At 33.6% G+C, this 25,960-nt stretch overlaps 1 protein-coding gene across 2 annotated transcripts in view; it reads right to left on the bottom strand.

Annotated features, from left to right (window-relative positions):
• The window catches only part of epha4l (eph receptor A4, like), a 69,624-nt gene that overhangs the window by 22,527 nt on the left and 21,137 nt on the right, over positions 1-25,960 (bottom strand). For both annotated transcript variants that reach the window (XM_073818049.1, XM_073818050.1), the window contains exons 4-5: positions 13,568-13,723; positions 6,935-7,270 (exon numbers count right to left, since the gene is read on the bottom strand). In XM_073818049.1, the coding sequence (XP_073674150.1) occupies positions 6,935-7,270; positions 13,568-13,723 (492 nt within the window). The remainder of the gene's footprint in view (positions 1-6,934; positions 7,271-13,567; positions 13,724-25,960) is intronic.

The raw sequence follows: 25,960 nt of genomic DNA, 5'->3' as shown, positions 1-25,960 counted from the left end.
ACCAGCGGGAACTTAGGACGGCTGGGCGGAACCAGCGGGAACTCAGGAGGGTAGGGAATTACTTCTCCAAACCAGTCTATTAAATCCTCATGGACATCGTCCCTTATGTCGGCCATCTTGGCCGGGAAGTCAAGAGCGCTGGCCATCCTGACTGCGGTGTCCTCGACTGGTAGGTCAGGAGCTGTGGCCAGCGGTGTTAGGCCGAGGAAGCCTATGGAGCTCTGGATGATAGCCGGATGTTGAGGGCGAGGCAGGCGGTCTGAACGGTTGGACCGGTATGTGGAGGCACTTGGCGTTGGGTGAGCCGGTGCGCGGCATTGTGTTTCTGAGGGGGTTGGATTTCGGATCGAATAGTTGTTCTCCATTGGCTCCACCTCGTAACCGGAGCCATTTAAACAGAGGATGATATTCACTAACTCGACAAAAGAAAAATCATGGACAGAGAGATCGCAACGAATTGTATCCTCATCCAACCCCAACAGAAACACAATGCCAATGGAAGCGTCGGGCCAGCTCACCCGATGATAAAGCTCAAGAAAATCCTTCACATACCGTTCCAACTCCCCACCGCTCTGCCTCAGGCTCCACAGGCGTTCCTCAGCGCTGCAGTTTCGGTCGGTCATACTGTTATAGATGGGTGCTGGTTAGATGAGCCGGAAGACAAACTCAAATAGCAAATACTTTTAATAGTGATCTTCAAGGAAAAAGACAGGGGTTTTCCACACACGTACTACATTTGATGACCGACAAAAGACAGAACTCAAAGACAGACTTATAAAGGCAAACTAATCAAGAAAACACAGGTGATACAGATGACACTAACGAAGACTAATCATAGGGCTAAACCAAATCATTACAAACAGACGGGGGAAGACAGAGGGAGAAACCAAATGACAAACAGTGCAAACACAAGGCAAAAGACACGAAACATGGGGCTACATATGACAAATACATTGTATGGGTCAAAATTATTGATTTTTCTTTTGTGCCAAAAATTATCATATAATAGTAAAGCCATGTTCCATGAAGATATTTTTTAAAACTTAATAATCTTAGTATTTTGATTTTTTTCACCCTCAGACAAATAGTTGTATCTTGGCCAAATGTAGTCTTATCGTAACAAACCATACATCAATAGAAAGCTTATTTATTTAGCTTTGATGACAATAATAACAGTTTTTACAATAAAAAATTTATTATGATTTAAAATCTGTGTGTAGGTTTGCACAATTTTGCCAAATATTTTGTGATTATATCTCAATATGACTATAAAATATATTTTAAAACTAAAAAACTTTGCAAGACTATAAAATATTAATATTAATAAAAAATAAGAAAATAATTGAATACTTATATTTTTATTTTAATGTAGTCCATTATTTCTTTGTAAAAAAAAAACAGAATAAGAAAAAAATAATACAATAATATAAATGTATTTTAATGTATAACTAAAAATGACAATACTTAATTTGTATGGCAGTTTTAATTTCTTAATTTTCAAGCGTTAAAGCATTGAGCTTAAATCCCTTCTGTTAGCAACAGTTTATTAAAATAATAATATTAATCTTATAACTTAAACTACTATAGTAATGTTTATTTCTTCATTTTCAAACATTAAATCACATTTTAAATTTTGGCTGTTTTTATTTCTTCATTTGTAAACAGGCATTTTGTAAAAAATATTAATTTTATTTTAAAGTATAACTAAAAACATTAAACCACTGAGCTTTTACTTTGGCAGAAAACTGCAGGGAACCAATAAAGCCTCTCTTTTTTAACAACAGGCATTTTGTAAAAATAATATTAATTTTATTTTAAAGTATAACAAAAAATTACCTTATTATTAAAAATGGCTGTTTTAATTTCATTTTCAAACATTAAATAATTGAGCTTTTATTTTGGCAGAAAAAAATAAAACAGCATCACTTTTGTTATAATCAAATCTCATTACAAGTTTGTGATTTGCATTTGCAAATGCAACTTATCAGTGACCCAAACACTGAAAGCACTGAATCATGAGCTGCTCATGTGTAAATGAACACAGTGCTGTGCTTCACTTTAAAATATGCAGTGCATACATTAAATTAATCAAATTGCAGCCTCTGCACTAAGCCATTTTTGCAATTTTAGGTTTTATTTAAACTAATCATGCAGCAATAATATATAGATCAATTTTACCCCGCAATCAGCACAGAAAACGTTCATCGTTGGCCTATCTATAGCATCCAGACTTCAAATGCTTCAGCTAGAGTTTCATGTCAGTGCATTAGCGAGTGTGTGTGTGATTCTGTTAAACAATTCGATCCCCCGCCAGCTGTAGCAGCAGCTCGACAGCGGCCCTCTCGCATCTCACAGATCCGTCTTCCTCTGCCAGGCCCGACAGACTAAACGTGATTTAGGGTTGTCCCTCGGGGGGACTCTGAGACGACCCCCTCCAGCCAAAAACACAGGGGTCACCGGCCCCCCTTCACCCACCTAACACACTCATCTCTAACACACATCCATCATGCCGTCTGCCCTGACAGATATGGGCTGTAATGGAGTTGTGGGTGTGTGTGTGTCTGGCTGAGATAACTTAAGGGAAAGATGAGAATCTGTGCTCGTTCAGCTTAAACGCTCAGGCACGGTCAAATTTGGTAAAACTGATTTAGGAACATCATGGTTCTATATGGTTCATTTAACACCTTTAGTGCATGCTGGGATATGCTGCATTCCTGTGAACTGTGACTTTATATGTGAAAAATATAATAAATATTATAAGCCAACTTTTAAGAATAAAAAAAATATATTTAAAATTGATAGTTATAATTTTTTTCAATTTTAACAATATTTCACAACATTACTTTTTTAATTGTATTTTTTATTAGAGGCATTAGAGACTTCTTATTATTTTATTTAAAATATAAATATATTCATTTATATAAATATATACTTACAAAATAACATGAATATATATATATATAATTAAAATATATATAAAAAATTATATATATATATATATATATATATATATATATATTCATATTATTGTTTTACGTGGTACATAAAAGTTTCTATTTTATTTTATATTAAATTATATAAATATATATTTAAAAATAATATTAATATATAAATAAATTATACTATATTAAATACATATATTTAATATTGTATATTTTTATATATATATATTTGCATTAATTATTTTTAATATATTTTTAGTATTGTATTTAGTATTATTTTATTTTATATAAAATATATAAATATATTAATTTATATAAATATATATTTTAAAAATAATATTAATATATAAATGTATTATACAATATGAAATACATATATTTAATATATTAATTTTTTTTCATTATATAACTAAATAAAAATAATTTATATTGATTAAACTTAAAAACTGGTATTTTGATAGCCAAGATTAATTCAGAATACACACAAAAATGTAATGATTTAGCATTTTACTGAAGACTGGAGTAATGATAAAACATTTGTGATGTAATGTGATGAAAATTCAGCTTTGCATCACAGAAATAAATTAAATTTTAAAATACAGTAAAGCAGGAAACGTTTAATTTAATTTTTAATAATATTTCACAACATTACCTTTTTACTGTATTTTTGATCAAATAAATGCAACCTTGGTGAGCATTAGAAACTTCTTATTATTGTATTTTATTTTACTTTACATAAAAATATAAATATATTATATTCAATTATATAAATATACATTTTAAAAATAATATTCAAACAAATACACATTTGAGCAATTAAATGCGAAAATGGCTTAGTGCAGAGGCTACATTTTGTATGTAATTAATGTATGCACAAAAAAAATCAAAATACTGAGAAAATTGTCTTTAAAGTTGTCCAAATGAAGTTCTTGGCAATGCATATTACTATTTAAATATTAACTTTCGATATATTTACGGTAGGAAATGTACAAAATATCTTCATGGAACGTGATCTTTACTTAATATCCTATTGATTTTTGGCATAAAAGAAAAATCTATAATTTTGACCCACACAATGTAATTTTGGCTATTGCTGCAAAGTGCTACTAAAGACTGGTTTTGTGGTCCAGGATCACATTTTGTTTTGTCTATGAGTACTGAACGTTGTGTCAGCAGCATTTACATCAGGACGTATATGTTAATTATTCTAAATATACCCTCATGACCACCCAGCGCACAACTAAGTAGGACACATCCAGTATTCACATCCTCTGTTCTATAGCCAAAGGCACGTCAATGCATAGTAAAACCCCACCCTCCACACTATGCTCTCCACCCTCCACCCTAAACTCCACACTCTGATCCCTCAGGCTGATTTACAGGCTTGGCTTGTCACAGAAAGTTCCGGATCTCCAGCGAACGCTCCATTCCGACGGAAACCCAAGACACCATCAAGAGCACAGGCCGCGTATCACACGTCCGCAATTACACACACACCGCCATGAATCAAAATAGCGTGTATTTGACGCTCTACATGTATGTGTGTGTTCGTAATGGAGCAGAAAGGTCATACAGAAGTTCTCCATAGGTGATTATGTGAGTGAAATTCAACCTCGTGAAATGTTTTCATTCAGGATTAGGTGAGAAATATAGTACAATACTGGTCAAAAGTTTAGAATAATTAAGACTTTTTAATGGTTTTGAAAGAAATCTCTTATGCTCAATAAGGCTGCATTTATTTGATCACAAATGCAGTAAAAACTCTAATATTGTTAAATATTATTACAATTTAAATGTTTACTATGTGAATATATTGTAAAATGTATTATACGATATGATATTATAAAATTTGTTGAGTCAACTTAAAATAATTTGTTACCCAGCTGCCTTAATATTGTAAGTTGAATCAACTCAAATATCTAAGTTGTCACTTAGTAAAATTTAAAATTTCAAGTTGACTAAAGTGTTTTTTTACTAAGTGACAACTTAGATATTTGAGTTCATTCAACTTACAATTTTAAGGCAGCCGGGTAACAAACAGCTGTTAAGTTTAACAAACAGTTTAGTTTAGTAATTGATTGCACTGCAGAATAAAAAATATATATTTTTAAGTCTTTTCATCACGATTTTCACTTTCATTTTACGTTAAACTTATTTGAGTTGACTGAACTTAAAATTTGAAGGCAGCAGGGTAACAAATTATTTTAAGTTGACTCAACAAATTGTTTTTTTACAGTGTATTGTAATGTTGAAAACATTTATTTGAAATAAAAATATTTGTAATATTATGAATGTCTTTATTGTCACTTTTGCTCAAATGATTGCACTGTAGAATAAAAAAAAGCTTTTTAAAAATCTTTTCATCATGATTTCCACACAATAAATAAATAAATAAGTATCACAGCTGTTTCTCAATACCAAGTACGCAAAGTTCGGACTTGGAAGTTTGACTTGGGAGTACGAACTCCCGAGGACGTGAGTCCTGCAATTCTGCAAATGGAACAGCTTGATAATGTACTTGATAATGTCAGTCAGCTCGCCTTTTCTACTCCTGTTATCTTAATCTCAATAAGACGAAATATGATATCAACCACCTCTGCCTCTTTTCGTTTTCATTTAAACATATTAATAGCTGCAAAAACGCAGTGCAGGGAATGTACAACATAACAGTGAAACAAAATATTTTATATCAAACAGCATTGCCTCTTTTCCGTTTCATTTAATGTTAAACATATTAATAGCGACAAAACTGTGGTTCATGCAACACGTTACAAAACAATAATTACAATAAAAGGAAGCAATATCAAACGCCGCTGCCTCTTTGTTTTCTTCAAAATATAAACCACAACTAAATTTTTGTACTCATTTGAAAAATAATAAAACATATTAATATGTGATTTAAGCTATATGTGCACTGTGTATAATACATCTTTACTCTATGTATAATAAAATGAAACATGACAAGCACAACTCTGCCTTTTTTGTTAAATGTCAGTTTTAATGAACAATATTAGCCATTATAAAAGTATAAGTATAAAGTATAAGAGACTTATGTAATCGGAAATAAAGACAAAAGCAGACAGTTCGGTCAAATGCATGCTAAAAAGTGAGCGTTGAATTACGACTGATAAATAATTTATTAAGCCTAACTTTGTCCTCAGTCAAAACTCTTCGTCTTCTTCCTTGTCGAATTTCTGTCGCTCTACGTACGTCGTCCGGTATAATTGAAACGATTGGGTATGAGCTACGCACAGGCGCATTTGATAGACATTCGTAGCGCCCAATAAACGGCTCTGGGCATTCGTAAACCACGCCTCAAATACGAGAAAACGAACATGTGGTTCCCAGACCACAGATCATGACGAAGCTCTGAGCGCCTGAAGTTGAAAAAAAATCAACTCTGAGCGGAAAAACGCCCAACGTCATTCGCGTTCTTTTCCATTGTCCAATCGAATGAATGGAGAGGCGGGCCTTCTGTTGTGGTGACGAAAGTTTACCGTTGTTTAAAAAGTCCGGAGACTGCAGAAAAGGAGGAGAAACCTTTGGTGTCTATCGTGGGTAACCCGGAGCTGTATTATTTAGGGTTTCTGCTAAAATGACAGTTTACTTAACAGAAAAAATAAAGATTTTAGAGGGCTCGCGCTATAATCCTTTGATTTGACTGACAGGACAGCAGTTTTGGTCGTTGCTTAGCAACATAAAAAAACCGCAGCACACTGCTCTTTTATTAAAAGTCACCAAACAAGGCAGTGCTGTGCGCCTCGCGTTTTTAGAACTAAAAGACGCGTTCGGTGTGATCAGGGCCTTGGTGAGCAGAAAAGACTTCTTAGACAAACTTATTTCAAACTTTTGACTGGTAGTGTACTATATTTCTCATCTAATCCTCAGTGAGAACACCTTACAAGGTTCAATTTCACTTTCTTAATTACCTGCAAACATGATGCTTGATTAAATTTGAGCATGTTTGGACACACACACACAAAGACACTCACCGGCCTGGTTGGTGGTAAGAGTGACGGACACAGCCTGCTCCAGACTGGGGTTGTGTTTGGACACCCCGTTGACGGCCCAGATCTGGAAGGTGTAGTTGGTGTGCGCCTGCAGCTGGTGAACGGACACCCGCGTGGAGCGCAGACTCAGGCGCTGCGGAGAGTATCGCACGTCGTCGCCACACGGTGTGCATCTCTGCGTGTCTCTCGCACACTGCTTACACACAACGTTGTAGGTGAGATCCTGGCGGCCTCCGGAAGAGAGAGGAGGACTCCATTCCAAGAGCACCGACGTCTCGTTGACATTAGATATCAGATTGTGAGGAGCGGATGGAGGACCTGCGATAAACACAGAGAGAAAGGGAGCAAAAACTTTAGATGCTTAAACCTATTTTTTTGCTCAGATTTTCAGCTTCAGATAAAAAATAAATAAATGTGACCCAGGACCACAAAACCAGTCATAAGTAGCATTGGGGTTATTTGTAGCAATAGCCAACAATACATTGTATGGGTCAAAATGACAAATTTTTCTTTTATGCCAAAAACATTCGGATATTAAGTAAAGATTATGTTCCATGGAGATATTTGGTAAATTTCCTACTGTAAATACATCAAAGCTTAATTTCTGATTAGTAATATGCATTGCTAAGTTTCATTTGGACAACTTTAAAGGTGATTTTCTAAATATTTCGATTTTTTTGCACCCTCTGATTCCAGATTTTCAAATAGTTATATCTCGGCAAAATATTGTCCTATCCTAACAAATGATACATCAATGGAAAGCTTATGTATTCTGCTTTCAGGTATAAAATTGACCTTTTTGACTGGTTTTGTGGTCCTGGGTCACAAATTACATTTCACTTGTCCACATCTCAAGGCAAAAATATAAAATAAATAGCTAATAAATAAGAATACTAATAAATAAACTGAAATAGCTGTAGGGGAAACGCTGTTTAACAGCCTATTTTGCTGGAAATACAACAGAAGATGTATTATATTTAAATAACAATGTTGCAAAATTTAGTTAAAGTTTAACATTATTTAATAACATATTATTATCTCTTTTTATTTGAAACATACATGGGCATAGAACAAAAGCTTATTCATAACATTAAAAACAAAAGACAAAAACAGTAAAATAATCGTTAAATGAAAAATTATATACACAAAGAGATACTTTTTTAAAGAAATGAAAATGTTTGATCAAATTAATTAAATTTTTCTCAGCAAGGATGCATTAAAATTGATCAAAAGTGACAGCTAAAGACATTGATAATGTTACAAAAGATTTATATTTCTAATAAATGCTGTTCTTTTAACATTTCTATTTAGAATTCTAAAAAACAGCATTATTAACACAAAATGTTAAGCCACACAACTATTTTCTTGAACACCAAATTAGCATATTAAAATTATTTTTTAAAATCATACATTTTTTTAAACAGTAAGATTTTTAATGTTTTTTAAAGAAGTCTCCTCTGCTCACCAAGCCTGAATTTATTCGACAGCAAAAACCTGGGACAAAAAATTGTGAAATATAAAGGTTAAATATTTAGGGTCCCCCTCGAAAATGAGATGGAGCATCTCAAGGGGCTTTCCCTCAATAAATAAATTCAAAATAAATTCAAATATTTTTACTATTTAAAAAATGCTAAAAATTCAGCTTTGAAATCACAGGAATAAATTACATTTTAAAATATATTCAAATAGAAAACAGTCATTTTAAATAGTAAAAATATTTTACAGTTTTTGCTGTACTTTCAATCAAATAAATTCAGGTTTGGTGAGCAGAAGAGACTAAAACATTACAAATCTTACTGTCCAAAATTCTTGACTGGGAGTGTATACGTGCACACGCGTGTGTGTGTGTGTACCTGGTATTCATCACGTTATGGGGACCAAATGTCACCACAAGGATAGTAATACCAGTAGATTTTGACCTTGTGGGGACATTTCTTAGGTCCCCATGAGGAAACAGGCTTATAAATAATGCACAATTAGTTTTTTTTTGAGGAAGTAAAAGTGTGCACAATCTCCTGTGAGGGCTAGGTTTAGGTGTAGGGTAGGTGTAGGACCATAGAAAATACAGTTTGTACAGTATGAAAACCATTACGCCTATGGAATGTCCCCATAGAACATGTAAACACAACATGTGTGTGTGTGTGTACTTATGCAAGTGCCGTTTTGTGCACTCTAAAACTTTCCATCTACTCTCAATAGCAGGATGAAAGAAGACTGACAGAAGAAATGAGAGAAAAAACAAGAACAGAAGGAGAAGACAAACAGCGTCTGTTCTACAAAGAGATGGAGGTGGTCATTAGTATGGAAGAGAGAGAGAAAGAGGACAGACAGACAGCTGGTAGAGTGAGACTGATACTGTCTCATTTAAATTCATTTATTTGATGTGAGGAACATCTGCTGTACATAAAAGGATGTAAACAGAGATAATCTCAGGTCCATGCACAACATTCTAGTAGAATTTATGCTTTCAATTAGTCATTTCTGTATATATATATTTTTTTCAGACAATATATTTTTCAGGTCATTTCAAAAGTACTTTGTAATTAGTTGAATTTTTAATCTAGGGGAAAAAATGTAACATTATGAAGCTACAGATTGTTCAAAAGTCAAAGAGGGAACATCTGGCTCATACCTTATAAAGCCTACTGTACCATATTTAATGCATAAATTTCCTCTTAAAGGAACAGCTCAATCAAAAATGAAAATTTGGTCACTAATTACCAATCATGTCTCATAAGACCTTTGTTCATCTACGAAACATAAATTAAAATATTTTTGGATGAAAGCTTTCTGACCCTGCATATACATCAACACAACTAATTTAACCTGAATTTTGCTATTTGAATTTAAAATTTAGAATTTAGAATTTAGAATTTAGAATTTAGAATTTTTGAATTTGAAAACTACCACATTCAAGGACATCGATAAATTAGGTGAGTAATTAATGACAGAATTTTCATTTTTGGGTGAACTATCCCTTTAATGACTAAAACTGTACTGAAATTGTTCACTATCTACTAAATTAATTTTGACATCTGATTGATGCAAGTAAAAGGCCTTTTAATATAATTTAAAAAAAAGTCCATGTTCCACTCATGGTTCACATGTCTTTTACCTTAATCTTTACTGATTTTTATAGAGTAAACATACTTTTACAAGATAACTTTTATATTGATAGTAATATTACAAGATGAACACTAAAGGACAAAACAACTTTGGTTTACTTGATTATCCAGACATCATTTTTTAGGAAATCGAACCACAAAACCAGTCATAAGGGTCAATTGTTTTTAAATTGAGAATAAATAATTCTATTGATGTATGGTTTGTTAAGACAATATTTGGCCGAGATACAACTATTTGAAAATCTGGAAAATCTGGAATCTGCACTAAAAATAAAGGTGCTTTAAAAGGTTCTTCACAGTGATGCCATAGAAGAACCATTTTTGGTTCCTAATAGAACCATTTAGAAAAATAGAGTTCTTTTATGGCATTGTGAAGCACCTTTATTTTTGAGTGTGAGGGTGGAAAAAAATCGAAATATTGAGAAAATCGCCTTTAAAGTTGTCCAAGTGAAGTAATGCATATTACTAAACAAAAGTTAAGTTTTGATATATTTACGGTAGTAAATTTACAAAGTATCTTCATGGAACATGATCTTTACTTAATATCCTAATGATTTTTGGCATAAAAGAAAAAATGATAATTTTGACTCTATTACTACAAATATCTGTGCTACTTACAACTGGTTTTGTGGTCCAGGGTCATATATTTTGGACTTTTAGACTATTATTTTATATGTCAGGCTTTCACAGGGTTAAAATGCTTATTAAATGGAAACCGTAATATAAAAATACTCATATAAATTTTACAGTACACTCTTATAAAAATAAAGGTGCTTTAAAAAGTTCTTCAAGCGATGCCATAGAAGAACAATTTATGGTTCCACAAAGAACCATTCAGTCAAAGGTTCTTTAAAGAACCATCTCTTTCTTTCCTTTTTATAATCTGAAGAACCTTCTTTCGCCACAAAGAACCTTTTGTGAAACAGAAAGGTTCTTCAGATGTTAAACGTTCTTTATGGAACCATTTAGACAAAAAAGGTTCTTCTATGGCAGTGTTTTTCAACCTTTTTTGAGCCAAGGTACATTTTTAATTGAAGAAAAATCACAAGGCACACCAACAATCGAAATTGTAAAAAAATGTAATTCTGTAGCCTATATTAATAATATACAGCCATTCTTATCGAAGTGTCTTGAACAGGAATCAAATAAACACAAAGAAAAAAGTTTTATGATCTTTCATATTCAGGGTTCGAAATTAATTTTTTTTTGTTTGGTAGCACTGGTGCTCCCAACTTCAAAAAGTTAGGAGCACCAGAAAAAAATTTAGGAGCACTCACTGAATATTAAGGAGCACCACAACTGCCAATTGAGCAGATCAGCCAGCACTCAACCCGGCTTTTCTTTTTAGTAATGCACCAAACTAAATTCTTCATGGCTGATTCTGATTGCTGATGCTTTACAAGCAAATGGGCTGACTCTAGAATCTAAAAGGCTTTTTAAAAAATATTTATTTTAAACCTTAAGCAAGGGACAAGAATATGTTTAAAATATGAGTACATGAACAATTTGTTTATTTTCTCTATTATAGGTAGAGCCATTTAAATTAGAGGCAGCCACTGCATTTTAAAATAATCTATGGTAGAAATAACAAAAAATAAACTACACAATTATTTCTTAATCCTATTAAGTGCAAACAATAACTGCCATAATCAAAGTAGGCTACTCTCTCAATTTCAAAGTGCAAATAGAGACCAAATTTTTCAAGCATGATTCAGAGCTATTGACAAATACACAACCTATGAACCTATTACAACCCACATATACTAATAACAGCCTAGATATGCTATGTAGCCTAATTTGCGCACATTGGGGAGTCGCTCTCTAAACCCCATGTATCAAAATTGCCTTTGAATGCGCGTGCGGTTTTTGCTTTCGGTTTCGTTTTAACGATCTCACGAAACTGTCGCGGTGCTGAGCGTGCATTAACACATTAATTTAACAAAAGAACTAAAGTGGGGGACCACAAACGGGATTTCAAAAAGTCTGATGTGAATGTAGGCTATGCCTCGTTGTACATTATATACTGAGGCGGAGGCGCCAGAATTACATCTGACAGAATTATATTTCTTCATAAGCATATTGTGAAGAGATTTTAATGGTCCACAATCAAAAATCACAATCAAGTCACATCACACACCCTTAATTGCAATGCAGTTTGTGCAAATCCGAAACAGAGGTTGAGAGAGAGAGAGAGAGAGAAAGAGAGAGAGAGAGAGAGAGAAAGAGAGAGAGAGAGAAAATTGAAGCAAAAAACCGTTCGGTTTCAGCGGAGCGGAGCGCAGTGTCAGTGACGGAGTGATTGACGGCTAATATCTCAAATCTGAATTTAAGATAAGAATTTAAAGAGTGTAAAGAAATGAAAACAAGTCGCACCACAACAATTTCTCGCAAAAAATGCTCCCAAATATATTTAGAGATCGCGCAGATAAAATTTTGGGAGCATATGCGACAATTTCGAGCCCTGATATTCCTTCTTCTGTCAAATAAAAAGTGCAATTAACAATATACAGTCATTTTTATCAAAGTGTATTGAATAGGAATCAAACAAACACAATGAAAACAGTATTTTTTGAACTTTCATATTTCTACCCACTCAGTGTGAAACCTGGGCCTGTTTTAGGTGAAATTGAATAATTTCCCACGGCACACCTGACGATCTCTCACGGCACACTAGTGTACCGCGGCACAGTGGTTGAAAAACACTGTTCTATGGCATCGTGAAGCACCTTTATTTTTGAGTGTGAGGATGCAAAAAAATCTAAATATTGAGAAAATTGCCTTTAAAGTTGCCCAAATTAAGTTCTTAGCAATGCATACTACTAATCAAAAGTTAGGTTTTGATATTTTTACGGTAGGAACCTTACAAGGTATCTTCATGGAACATGATCTTTACTTAATATCCTAATGATTTTGGCATAAAAGAAAAAACGATAATTTTGACTCATAGAATGTATTTTTGGCTATTACTACAAATATCTGTGCTACTTACAACTGGTTTTGTGGTCCAGGGTCATATATTTTGGACTTTTAGGCTATTATTTTATATGTCAGGCTTTCACAGGGTTAAAATGCTTATTAAATGGAAACCGTAATATAAAAATACTCATATAAATTTTACAGTACACTCTTATAAAAATAAAGGTGCTTTAAAAGGTTCTTCAAGCGATGCCATAGAAGAACCATTTATGGTTCCACAAAGAACCATTCAGTCAAAGGTTCTTTAAAGAACCATCTCTTTCTTACCTTTTTATAATCTGAAGAACCTTCTTTCGCCACAAAGAACCTTTTGTGAAACAGAAAGGTTCTTCAGATGTTAAAGGTTCTGTATGGAACCATTTAGACAAAAAAGGTTCTTTTATGGCATCGTGAAGCACCTTTATTTTTAAGAGTGTAAAACCTTGAAGAAGTCACTCAAATACCCATGTAAATAGCGTCCACAAAATACGGTCCACCCACTTCAGACTGGTGCGAATGTTTGTGTTTAACTCACGTGTGCAAGGCATGGCAGCAGGATCCGTCTCCGATCTGTAATATCCTTTGTCACAATCACAGGAAGTAGCTCCTTCTTTCATGGAGTAACTGTGCAGTGGACATTTACGACAGCCTCCGTCTGAAGAAAGAGACCTGTAGTAGCCCACCTTACACACTACGAGAGAAGATAAACATACAGGAGGGCGTTAATTCAGTGTAAAACAAGGCGTTGAATACAGTATGTCACCCAGATAACAAAATACCTGGGGTATGACTCAGACTATTATAAAACATTATTAAACGACTCAATTATGAAATGATTATAAAGTACATAAGCAGACAAAGACGGAGCGTATACAAAACGACCATGCGTTTATGATGGAGAGAGAAGCCAGGAAAGGGAGTGGAAGTCAAGAGACTGCGAGACAGATCGGACAATGATGAATGAGGAATTCTGGGAGTCTTCCCAGCATGCACCAGTCACCTTTAATTCTCCCATCCATACGTCTCAAGAACCCGCCTCGCACATCTGAGTAAAACGTGTTTTGACATCATAAATAAAGAATGCCCCTGTTTAAATAATCTAGCGTGTCGCTACTCCTCCAGCCTGGAAAACACTGTTTTTCATCATCCTTATCACTCATTTACGTGCAAACACGAGCGCACGGAAACCTCTCTCACTGTGTTTGGATGTCTGTATGCGTATGGATGAAAGCTAGGAGGATGAAAGATGCCTTGGACTCCAGCGCACTACTATAAACTTCTATCAGGCTCCAGAGACCAAACAGAAACGGTGGGAACGTGGGGTTGAGGTTTAGGTGGTTAGCGTGACCCTCTTATTGCCTGCTGGTAGATGTCACAATTACAACCTACATATGATGGCAAAAGGCATCTTGGGCAATGCAAACAGATAGCCATCCAGAAGGGATATTTTAAAGGGTAAGTTCACCCAAGAATGCAATGTCAATAATTCTAAACCCGTAAGGCCCTTGTTTATCTTCGAAAACAAATTAAGATATTTTTGATGAAATCCGAGAGCTTTCTGACCCTGGATAGACAGCAATGCAACTACCACGTTCAAGGCACAGAAAGGTAGTAAAGACATGGTTAAAATCCATGTGACAACATTGGTTCAATTGTAATTTTATGAAGCTATGAGAATACTTTTTGTGTAAAGAAAACAAATAATAACGAATTTATTCAACAAGTTCTTCTCTTCCGTGTCATAACCTATATCACTTATTAGTTCGTATACCCATAATACAAACACAGCAAAAGTAATTCATGCATACTTAACCCTGTAAAGCCTGACATATTTTTTTTAATGGAACAGTTTATTGAACTTTAGACAAAATATTAAAAAAATGCATATGCATATTTTTTGTTGAATATCATATTTGATATATAGCATGACATAGTAAGAATACAACACTCATACTAGAGTAGAAAAAACTTATTCAGAGGCCCAAACTGAGCAAAAAATGCATTACAATATTGCGTTACTCTATATAAAAGTAACTACTTGCGTTTTTTTTTCTTACCAAATTCTGTTTTATTTTTTTCCAAATTCCATTTTTTCTGTATATATTTTTCTACTGTTTTAATGGTTAAATTAAAAAATATTAATCTTAAAAAGCATGTCTGATTAATTGAAATCCTGAAAGGTACACAATTGAAAGTGTAGAGTATTTAACTTCCAGAACCAAAATTTACAGATAATGTACTCACCCCCTTGTCATCAAAGATATTCATGTCTTTCTTTCTTTAGTTGTCAAGAAATTATATTTTTTGAGGAAAACATTTCAGGATTTCTCTTGATATAATGGATATGTATGGTGCCCCCAAGTTTGAACTTCCAAAATGCAGTTTAAATGCAGCTTCAAAGGGCTCTAAATGATCCCAGCCGAGGAAGAAAGGTTCTTATCTAGCAAAACGATCGGTTATTTATATCATTATAGAAAATAATAATAATAATTTGTATACCTTTTAACCACCAACGCTTATCTTTGTCTAGCACTGTGTGAACTGTGTGTATTCCTGTTTATGACAGTTAGGGTATGTCAAAAATCTCCCATTTAATTTTCTCTTTGTGATTAAAAAGTATATAAATTGTAATGTTTTTTAGAAAATGACCGATCGTTTCGCTTGATAAGACCCTTCTTCCTCGGCTGGGATCGTTTAGAGCCCTTTGAAGCTGCATTTAAACTGCATTTTGGAAGTTCAAACTCAGGGGCACCATAGAAGTCCACTATATGGAGAAAATCCTGAAATGTTTTCCTCAAAAAACATAATTTCTAACATCTTGGATGACAAGGGAGTGAGTACATTATCTGTAAATTTTTGTTTTGGAAGTAAACTACTCCTTTAACAACAATTTATTAAAAGTTTAACAAAATGTACATTTTTAAGGCCCTATGAAATATGTACTATTTTTTAACCAAATATAATACGTATTTTTCCACACAATTATTATTTTTACGCAAAAACATGTCTAATTAATTATTGAATTTATTATTATTATTTTTTTTTTTTTTTCAGAAATACTGTATTGTGTATTTATATTTTTCTGGTAAATTCCTTAAAAAATGTTTAATTAATAATTGTATTATTAATAGTAGTGCTATCAAAAAGTGCGAACAAAAGAGGTATCAGTGTCAATAAATGGAAAAACAAAGTAACTCGCTTTACATATTTGAAAAAGTAACTCAAAAAAATTTTTGTACATTTAAAAGTAATGTGCTAGTTACTTGGAAAAATTAATCTGATTACAGAACTTGAGATACTCATAATGCCTTACCCCCAATACTGGTGTAAATAAGATTATATTTAAATAGTTTTATGATCAAAACATAATGCAATGCAAAACAATGACGATTAGGAGATGAAAAAATTAAATGTTGCTCAAAAGCCTGATGATCATATTTGATACTTACATGATTTTTGTAAAAAATTATGAATGGATAATCAAGTAAATCTAAGCTGCTTCAATCCAGTATGAGTTCATTTTGAAATATAACTAATAATATAAGATACTCGTTTACTTGCTATAAAGGTATTAAAATATCAATCAGATGACAGAAGGCATATACTAGATGAAGTAGTTTTTATATCAAATCTAATATTGTAGGCTCCTTAGAGTTAAATGTTGTTGAAAACCTGCTAAGCCTAAAGAAAAGCCCAGAAACTGGAAGCAAAAATAAACCCCACAAGAAGCGCGTTCTCGCATTAAGCTCTTAGATGTTCCTCTGCTAATCCTAAAGAAGCGAACAGACCTCCCGACAGATTATCGCCATCAGTCTAGGACTATAATCTCTGTTTAAGATTGATCCAGAGGTGCTGGAGATACCAGAGGAAGAGGAAAGCCTCTCTCATTCGCTCTTTCCACGGAACTTAATCTTCACCAAACTGAAAGAGCTTTTCTGTAAGGACAAAAACCCTCCAGACATCCAAACACGGCTATATGACATGACCCTCTCGGATAAAGAGACAAAGAAAAGTGTCTTCTGGTTTCCAACACGCATTCCAACATTCCCCGATATCTATACAGGACGAAGAGCAGATATATCAGTCGCATTTCTGACTCCTCAAATCAACGTCTTTCCATTAGCGGGACGCTGAGAGATGGACGAGTCACGATGAGAGACGGACTGCATCAGTGGGTGGCCTGAGCGCTACTCCAAATCCTTGAACACACACACACTAACACACACAGAGACAGACACACTGACACACACAGAGACAGACAGAAGAAGACGCTTCAAGAGCATCTTGTACTTTTTAAAATAACACATGCTGAACGTTGTGTCTCTGTCTTTGCTCTTCTCTCATTAAAATCAACTCTAAAAACCTGTTTTCACTCATTTCTCTGCCATTCTTCAGTCAATACAACTTACTCTTTAGGAAAGAATGTGTTCATTGGATGAATTATGTTTAAGACATATGAGAATATGAAAAAAGTCCCTACGTATCTCTTATGCTCAGCAAGGCTGCATTTATTTGTACAGTAAAAAAACTGTAAAATTGTGAAATATTATTACAATTTAAAACTAGATAAAAAAAGTTTGGCTTGAGAAAGCCAGACCAGAAAGTTTAAAAAGTTTAAAAAGCTAAAAGCTTAAAGTTTAATAGATAGATAGATAGATAGATGTTGATAGCATGATTAGCATGTCCCTAGCATGTTTACAGCATGATTAACATGTCACTAGCATGTTGCTAGCATTATTAGCATGTCTCTAGCATGCTAGCATGTTTGCAGCATGATTAACATGTCACTAACAAGTTACCAGCATGTTGCTAGCATTATTAGCATGTCGCTAGCATGTTTACAGCATGATTAACATGTCACTAGCATGTTGCTAGCATTATTAGCATGTCTTTAGCATGCTAGCATATTTGCAGCATGATTAACATGTCACTAACAAGTTACCAGCATGTTGCTAGCATTATTAGCATGTCCCTAGCATGTTTACAGCATGATTAACATGTCACTAGCATGTTGCTAGCATTATTAGCATGTCTCTAGCATGCTAGCATGTTTGCAGCATGATTAACATGTCACTAACAAGTTACCAGCATGTTGCTAGCATTATTAGCATGTCCCTAGCATGTTTACAGCATGATTAACATGTCACTAGCATGTTGCTAGCATTATTAGCATGTCTCTAGCATGCTAGCATTTTTGCAGCATGATTAACATGTCACTAACAAGTTACCAGCATGTTGCTAGCATTATTAGCATGTCGCTAGCATGTTTACAGCATGATTAACATGTCACTAGCATGTTGCTAGCATTATTAGCATGTCTCTAGCATGCTAGCATGTTTGCAGCATGATTAACAGGTCACTAACAAGTTACTAGCATGTTGCTAGTATTATTAGCATGTCGCTAGCATGTTTACAGCATGATTAACATGCTACTAGCATGTTGTTAGCACGTTCCTAGCATGATTGGCAGGTTACTACCAAGTTGCTAGCATGTTTGCAGCATGATTAACATGTCACTAACAAGTTACCAGCATGTTGCTAGCATTATTAGCATGTCGCTAGCATGTTTACAGCATGATTAACATGTTACTAGCATTTTGTTAGCACGTTCCTAGCACAATTAGCATGTTACTACCATATTGCTACCATGATTAGTAAGTCACTAGCATGTTGTTAGCATTGTTAGCAAGTTACTTGCATGTTGCTATCATTAGTAGCATGTTGGTAGCATGCTTACAGCATGATTAACGTTACTACCATGTCGTTAACATGCTTACAGCATGATTAACATGTTACTAGCATGTTGCTACCATAAGTCATTAGCATGTTGTTAGCATGATTAGCATGTTACTACCATGTTGCTAGCATGTTTGCAGCATGATTAACATGTTACTAGCATGTTGCTACCATAAGTCACTAGCATGTTGTTAGCATGATTAGCAAGTTACTAGCATGTTGCTAGCATGTTTACAGCATTATTAACATATTACTAGCACATTGTTATTTCATTTCTAGCATGATCACTCTAGCATGCAATCAATGTTGAAAATGGATGTGCTGCTTCATTACTTTGTGGAAACCGTATTATATTTATTTGTTTATTTAAAATATTTTATATAGAAATATTTTGTATCATTATAAATGTCTTTAATGCCAAACTTTTTCATCAATCTAAGCTGAATAATAGTATTTTTCTCCCCAAAAATACATCATAAATGTAGTCCAAACAACTTGCTTTATGGATCTATATTCCAGGGTAGGGTTGCACCAGCCATACGTAAGTTCTTACTTAAATTGGAACGTAAAGTCCACACTAGAGGCTTAGTAACTACTAGCTAGTTTGTAACTAAATCTATACATTATTTGGTTGCACCAGTTGTTCGTAAGGCAGAACTTAGCTAGCAGTTCGTAAGCTTTCCGTAAAGCAATGCGTAGTCGCATAATATGACGTTTACACTAAATCATCCAATAGAAACCTTCAAAATACGTGAGCAGAACTTGTTTAAATGCTATGAATTGTAATTTATCCTTCATTCTAACTTCTTTTGCCTCACATATACTAACGGTAAAAACAAGTTTCCATTAAAAACGAAACAATAATAACATTAGTTTATATGTAAGCTATTTTTTGTCCAGGGACACGTGTAAATAACATTCAGAGACTAACTGAAATAAATAAGGATCAATAAAAAAATGAACAAAAAAGAAATGACATTTATTTATTATTTCATCTGACATGCGCAACATGAAGTGCACAGAGTCGCGCTAAAAAAGAAACAAGTACGTTTATTCACATATTGTTCTCTCTCTTAATATGTATGTGAGTGTAAATGACAGCAGCATCATATATGCCTAAATGATTGAAGCTTGTTGATTAAAAGAGCATATTGATGCAGTTCACTCAGTCTGCTATTTTATTCCAACCGTTACTCCTGACCAGACGCTTCCGTAAATATTTAGTTTATACGTAGAGTTACTAAAAATATTTAGTAGTGAGTAACTTGTAACTTAGTGTCCATTTACGTCGCAACTAGGCTAAGTTGTAACTTACGCACAGCTGGTGCAACCGGCCCCAGGTCTTCTAAAGACATTTGGTAACTTTCTGTGAGGAACAAACTACTATTTAGTTTTAAATCTGATGCTTTGACTGCACGGAAAAGTGCAATAAATATTTGTATTCCACAAACTGTGATACAAGGACGAACAGATCATTTTTAGGTGCCTATCCCTTTAAGAATAACAGAAGTCAATGGGAAGTCTCAATTTAGATAGCTAGATAAACATGTGTGTGTGTGTGTGTGTGTGTGTGTGTGTGTGTTAATGACAGTTTGCAGAACACCAGGATTTTTTTAGACAAAAACATCAAGATCGGTTTCCTCTCCTGAGGGCATTGAAGATCTCTCTAACACACACACACACACACACACACATACGTGAAAGAAACATCAATTGGCTTCTTGTCTCACGGTCTGGCATCTGTTGTTCTACACGGTTTAGTCACTAATTAACAATTACCTCTGACCCCCTCCTCCAAACGCAGGGCCGGCTCCATCAGTGTGATTGATGACAAACATGCGGAGGGCGGCGGATCGCATTGATTGATGACTCACTCGCTCCACATGTTGACCTTGACCCCACCCTGAGGCCTACAACACTAACCGATTCATAGAAGCCCCGCTTCACCTTAACAAACCCTATTCTCATTCCCAGAGGAAGTCGTCCATCTCCCGATGCCTGCCGGAGCGCATCCGACGAGCTCTAGTAATAATATTAACCTGAACAAAAGCAAATCTCATTAAACTCCTGAGTAGATATCGATGGGCACGTTGTGTTTCGGATGCTCGTCCTTGTATGGCGTCTTAACCATCTAAATAAGAGAAAAATAACCAATGAGATCTTCATATCTCAACTGTTGCTTCTAGAAGCAATGAGATTAAATGAGAGTAAATGGAAATGCAGACTATTGTTTTTTTAAGGGATTCCGTTTTTGCTCAGATTTGGCAAGATCTCAATGTGAACTCATTTCACTTCCAATTAACCAAATAATCTTAGCTGCTTTGCATTTCATAACTCTGAAATCTTTCTATATGTCAACTTTTGACTATTTTTTCCTCTAAAGGAGAAACATCTGAGACAAAGTTGGTACTTAAATTACACATAATTAGGAACTCTATTAGGTTTGATGAGTTAGGTCTCTTAATTAGTCTTTTTAAGTAGGTTAAATGACAGAAATACAACTCTATAAATCATGTTTTCACAACAAAAAATCTAATGAATGTCGAATAACAAGTGACAAATGACAAATACACATAACAGAAAGGACTAAAATGTAAATTAGAATGAAAACTGAAAATAAAAGCTCATTTAAAATATTAAAAGATAACATAGTATATACAGTTTAGGTCAAAAGTTTACATACACCTTGCAGAATCTGCAAAATGTTAATTATTTTACTAAAATAAGAGCGATCATACAAAATGCATGCTATTTTTTATTTAGTACTGACCTCTATATGTCAGCTTTTGACTTTGACTGTTTTTATTTTTTTCCTCTAAAGGAGAAACATCTGAGACAAAGTTGGTACTTAAATTAAACATAATTAGGAACTCTATTAGGTTTAATGAGTTATGTCTCTTAATCAGTCTTTTTAAGTAGGTTAAATGACAGAAATACAACTCTATGAATCATGTTTTCACAACAAAAAAACAAAAACAAATGACAAATACACATAACAGAAAGGACTAAAATGTAAATTAGAATGAAAACTGAAAATAAAAGCTCATTTAAAATATTAAAAGATAACATAGTATATACAGTTTAGGTCAAAAGTTTACATGCACCTCGCAGAATTTGCGAAATGTTAATTATTTTACTAAAATAAGAGTGATCATACAAAATGCATGCTATTTTTTATTTAGTACTGGCCTGAATAAGATATTTCACATTAAAGATGTTTACATATAGTCCACAAGAGAAAATAAAAGTTGTAAAAAGTGTATAAAAATTACCCCATTCAAAAGTTTACATACCCTTGATTCTTAATACTGTGTTTTTACCTGAATGATCCACAGCTGTTTTTTTGTTTAGTCATGAGTTCCTTGTTTGTCCTGAACAGTTAAAATGCCTGCTTCAGAAAAATGAATTAAAATTGTTTATTTGAACCATTTCCAGCAACGACTGTACGGCTTTGAGATCCATCTTTTCACACTGCAGCTCATATGCAACTATTACAGAAGGTTCAAACGCTCACTGATGCTTCAGAAGGGAATAAGATGCATTAAGAGCCAGGGGTGAAAACTTTTTTTCATTTAGTACTGTCCTTCAGAAGCTTCAGAAGATACTTACATGTTTCCTAGAAGACAAAGTTACTTAAATTTACCCTGATCTTCAAACTCCAAAAGTTTTCACCCTCCGGCTCTTAATGCATCATGTTTCCTTTTGAAGCCTCCTCAGTGTGAAAAGATGGATTTCAAAATCATACAGTCATTGTTGGAAAGGGTTCAAATGCAAAAAAATCCAGAAAAACCAAAGAATCTGTGGGACCTAAATGACTTTTTCTGAAGAACAGTGGGCAGTTTAAGTGTTCAGGACAAATAAGGGACTCAAGAACAACTACCACTAAACAAAAAACACACCTAGTGATTTTCTGTGAATCACTATTGGTCTATTCCTTGCCTTGCACAAAGCTAATATATTGTATATGTTTTGAGTGAATTACTACTAAAGTCACCTGAGCTTGACCTCTTCTCAGAAACAAATCTGTGGTTGAATTACTTTTTAATATACGTTATGAAACCACACCGCTGTTTGTATTATTGTGTCAAAGTGTGTTGTTTTAATATAACAGATCTGGCAGGTTTTGGAAGGTATTGATGCAAGACTTCCTGAAACGACCTGAACTCCGTGCTGCCCTGAACACGTACACCAACTTCCTCCATTCAGAGGGAGGAATTTCCCAAAATTTACGGCGCGTTTATCGGCCGGTAGGATCGCGTACACCCTGTTGGGCTGCGGCGGTCTTTAAAACCCGTACGCAATTAATAAAACCACAGGGTTTTAATAGCAACCACCATGGAAATAAAAGAATGGAGAGATTAGAAAGATGAGTGTGGGTCTGGCAAGCTCTGCATGTATTGTTAAACATAAAAAGTTGCGGTGCTGTTTTATAATACAGGAAGGTTTGGCACTGGAGGATATGCAAATGAGTTCCATGCACACATTTATCGAGTTCATATAGTCACACATACATATAAAAAACATTTTCAGGTGAATCTATAAAAACCACCTTTTCATGCAAAACCATTTCAGAAACATCACATAAATTTAAGTTTACATCATGATGCATCATAGGATGAGTTCACTGTTTTGATACCATGTGTATGTGACTTATAGGGCTCACGGTGACAAAATAAGGGTGCGTATTTTTAGTTTGTTTATCTAAACCGCTGGAAATGCGGGACGACAGACTGTCTGGAGCTGCAACACCTTCCATTGTGAATGTGTGTGTGCGCGTGTTTATGGGAAGTGGGTGAACAGCAGGGAATTGGTACATTTCTATCGGTTTGTTGGGAAAACAAATGCCAGGCCTACGGTACAAACACGTACACATGAACATAACAATGTTGTGGCGGGGCAACATGATAAATATGGCAGCACGAACAAGAACTCTCTTATTTTGACCTTTAACCTTTGCTACTTTCTCTTGACCTTTAGAAATGAGTCACAGACATGTGAATGGTTCTCTCAATCAATATGTCTGTGTGTGTTTGCATTGTGGTCGTCCTCAAAGGTAAAAATGATTAATGAGTAATTCAGTAATGTATGTGCATTAGGGCTAGGCATTGCATCTGAAAGTTTGATTCATTTGAGTGAATCAGTTCAAACTTATAATTTCAATAAAATGATTCAATAATTTATTATAGTTCATTACTGATATATAAAGCTGTCAAATCGCTTAATCGTGTGTATTCACATCCAAAATAACCCTACCAGTTAAAAGTATTTTTAATGGGTTTTTTTTGTCATAAGTCTCTTCTGCTCACCAAGAATGCATTTATTTGATCCAAAGTACAGTAAAAATCATTGGGAAAAAAAAAAAAAATATATATATATTTATATTTAAAATAACTTTTTTATTTGAATATATTTTAAAATGTAATTCATTTCTATGATCAAAGCTACATTTTAAGCATCATTACTTCAGTCTTCAGTGTCACATGATCCTTCAGAAATCATTCTAATATGCTGATTTCCTATTCAAGAAACATTTTTTTTATTATTATTATCAATATTTTAAAAAGTAAAGTACTTTTTTAAGATTCTTTGATGAATAGAAAGATCCAAAGATCAGCATTTATCTGAAATAAAAAGCTTTTGTAACACATACACTATACCATTCAAAAGCTTGGAGTCAGTATAATTTTTTTAGAAAGAAAAAGAGAAATTATAGAAATTAATACTTTTTATATATAAAAATGCTTTAAATTGTTTAAAATACATTATTAGATATTTATAATGTTACAAAATATTTCTATATCAGATAAATGCTGTTCTTCTGAACTTTCTATTCATCAACGAAACCTGAAAATCATAATAATAATAATAAATGTTTTTTGAGCAGCAAATCAGAATATTAGAATGATTTCTAAAATCACAGGAATAAATTACATTTTAAAATATATTCAAATAAAAAACAGTTATTTTATATAGTAAAAATATTTCAAAATTTTACTGGTTTTGCTGTAATAAAATCTTACTGTTCAAAAACTTTTGACTGATAGTGTATATATAATATCTATCTATATTGCCTAGAGACGTATATTTATTTAGCTTTATTGCCTAGCCCTAAGGCTGTCTTTTAAATGAAAATAAATAAATAAATAAATGCATGCTTTGGCAGGACAATCCCACAATGCATTGCAATGAGTTTGGTATATGCAACATTCATGCTCTTATTTCATTCAATACTAAAAAGTACAAATAAAATAGTCTTAACTAATAACTAAAGATCAGCATTTATCTGGAATAAAAAGCTTTTGCAACATTATACACTATACAGTTCAAAAGCTTTGAGTCTTTTAGGTTTTTTTGGGAAAGGAAATTATAGAAATGAATACTTTAATTCAGAAAAATGCTTTAAATTGATTAAAAGTGGTGACTTTTATAATGTTACAAAATATTTCTATTTCAGATAAATGCTGTTCTTCTGAACTTTCTATTCATCAAAGAAACCTGAAAAACATTAAAATAATAAATGTTTTTGAGCAGCAAATCAGAATATTAGAATGATTTCTGAAGGATCATGTGACTGGAGTAATGCTCCTAAAAATTTAGCTTTGAAATCACAGGAATAAATTACATTTGAAAATATATATTTAAATAGAAAACAGTTATTTTATATAGTAACGATATTTCAAAACTGTATTGTTTTGCTGTAATAAAATCTTACCGTTCAAAAACTTTTGACTGGTAATGTATATATAACCCTAAGGCTGTCTTTTAAATGAAAAACTAAATAAATAAATAAATGCTGGGGCAAAATATAAATGCATGGTTTGGCAGGACAATCCCACAATGCATTGCAACGAGTTTGGTATATGCAATATGCATGCTCTTATTCCATTCAATAGCAAATCAGAATATTAGAAGCAAATCAGAATGATTTCTGAAGGATCATGTGACTGGAGTAATGATACTAAAAATTCAGCTTTGAAATCACAGGAATAAATTGCATTTTAAAATATATTCAAATAGAAAACAGTTATTTTATATAGTTAAAATATTTTTAAATTTTACTGTTTTTGACTGATAGTATATACAACTCTAAGGCTGTATTTTCAGTAAAAAAAAAGAAAAGAAAAAGAAAGAAATGCATGCTTTGGCAGGACAATCCCCCAGTGCATTGCAATAAGTTCAGTATATGCAATAT

Source organism: Garra rufa, chromosome 14 (assembly GCF_049309525.1).
Source record: "Garra rufa chromosome 14, GarRuf1.0, whole genome shotgun sequence".
NCBI classification, from domain to species: domain Eukaryota; kingdom Metazoa; phylum Chordata; class Actinopteri; order Cypriniformes; family Cyprinidae; genus Garra; species Garra rufa.
This window is presented reverse-complemented; position numbering and strand designations above follow the sequence as displayed.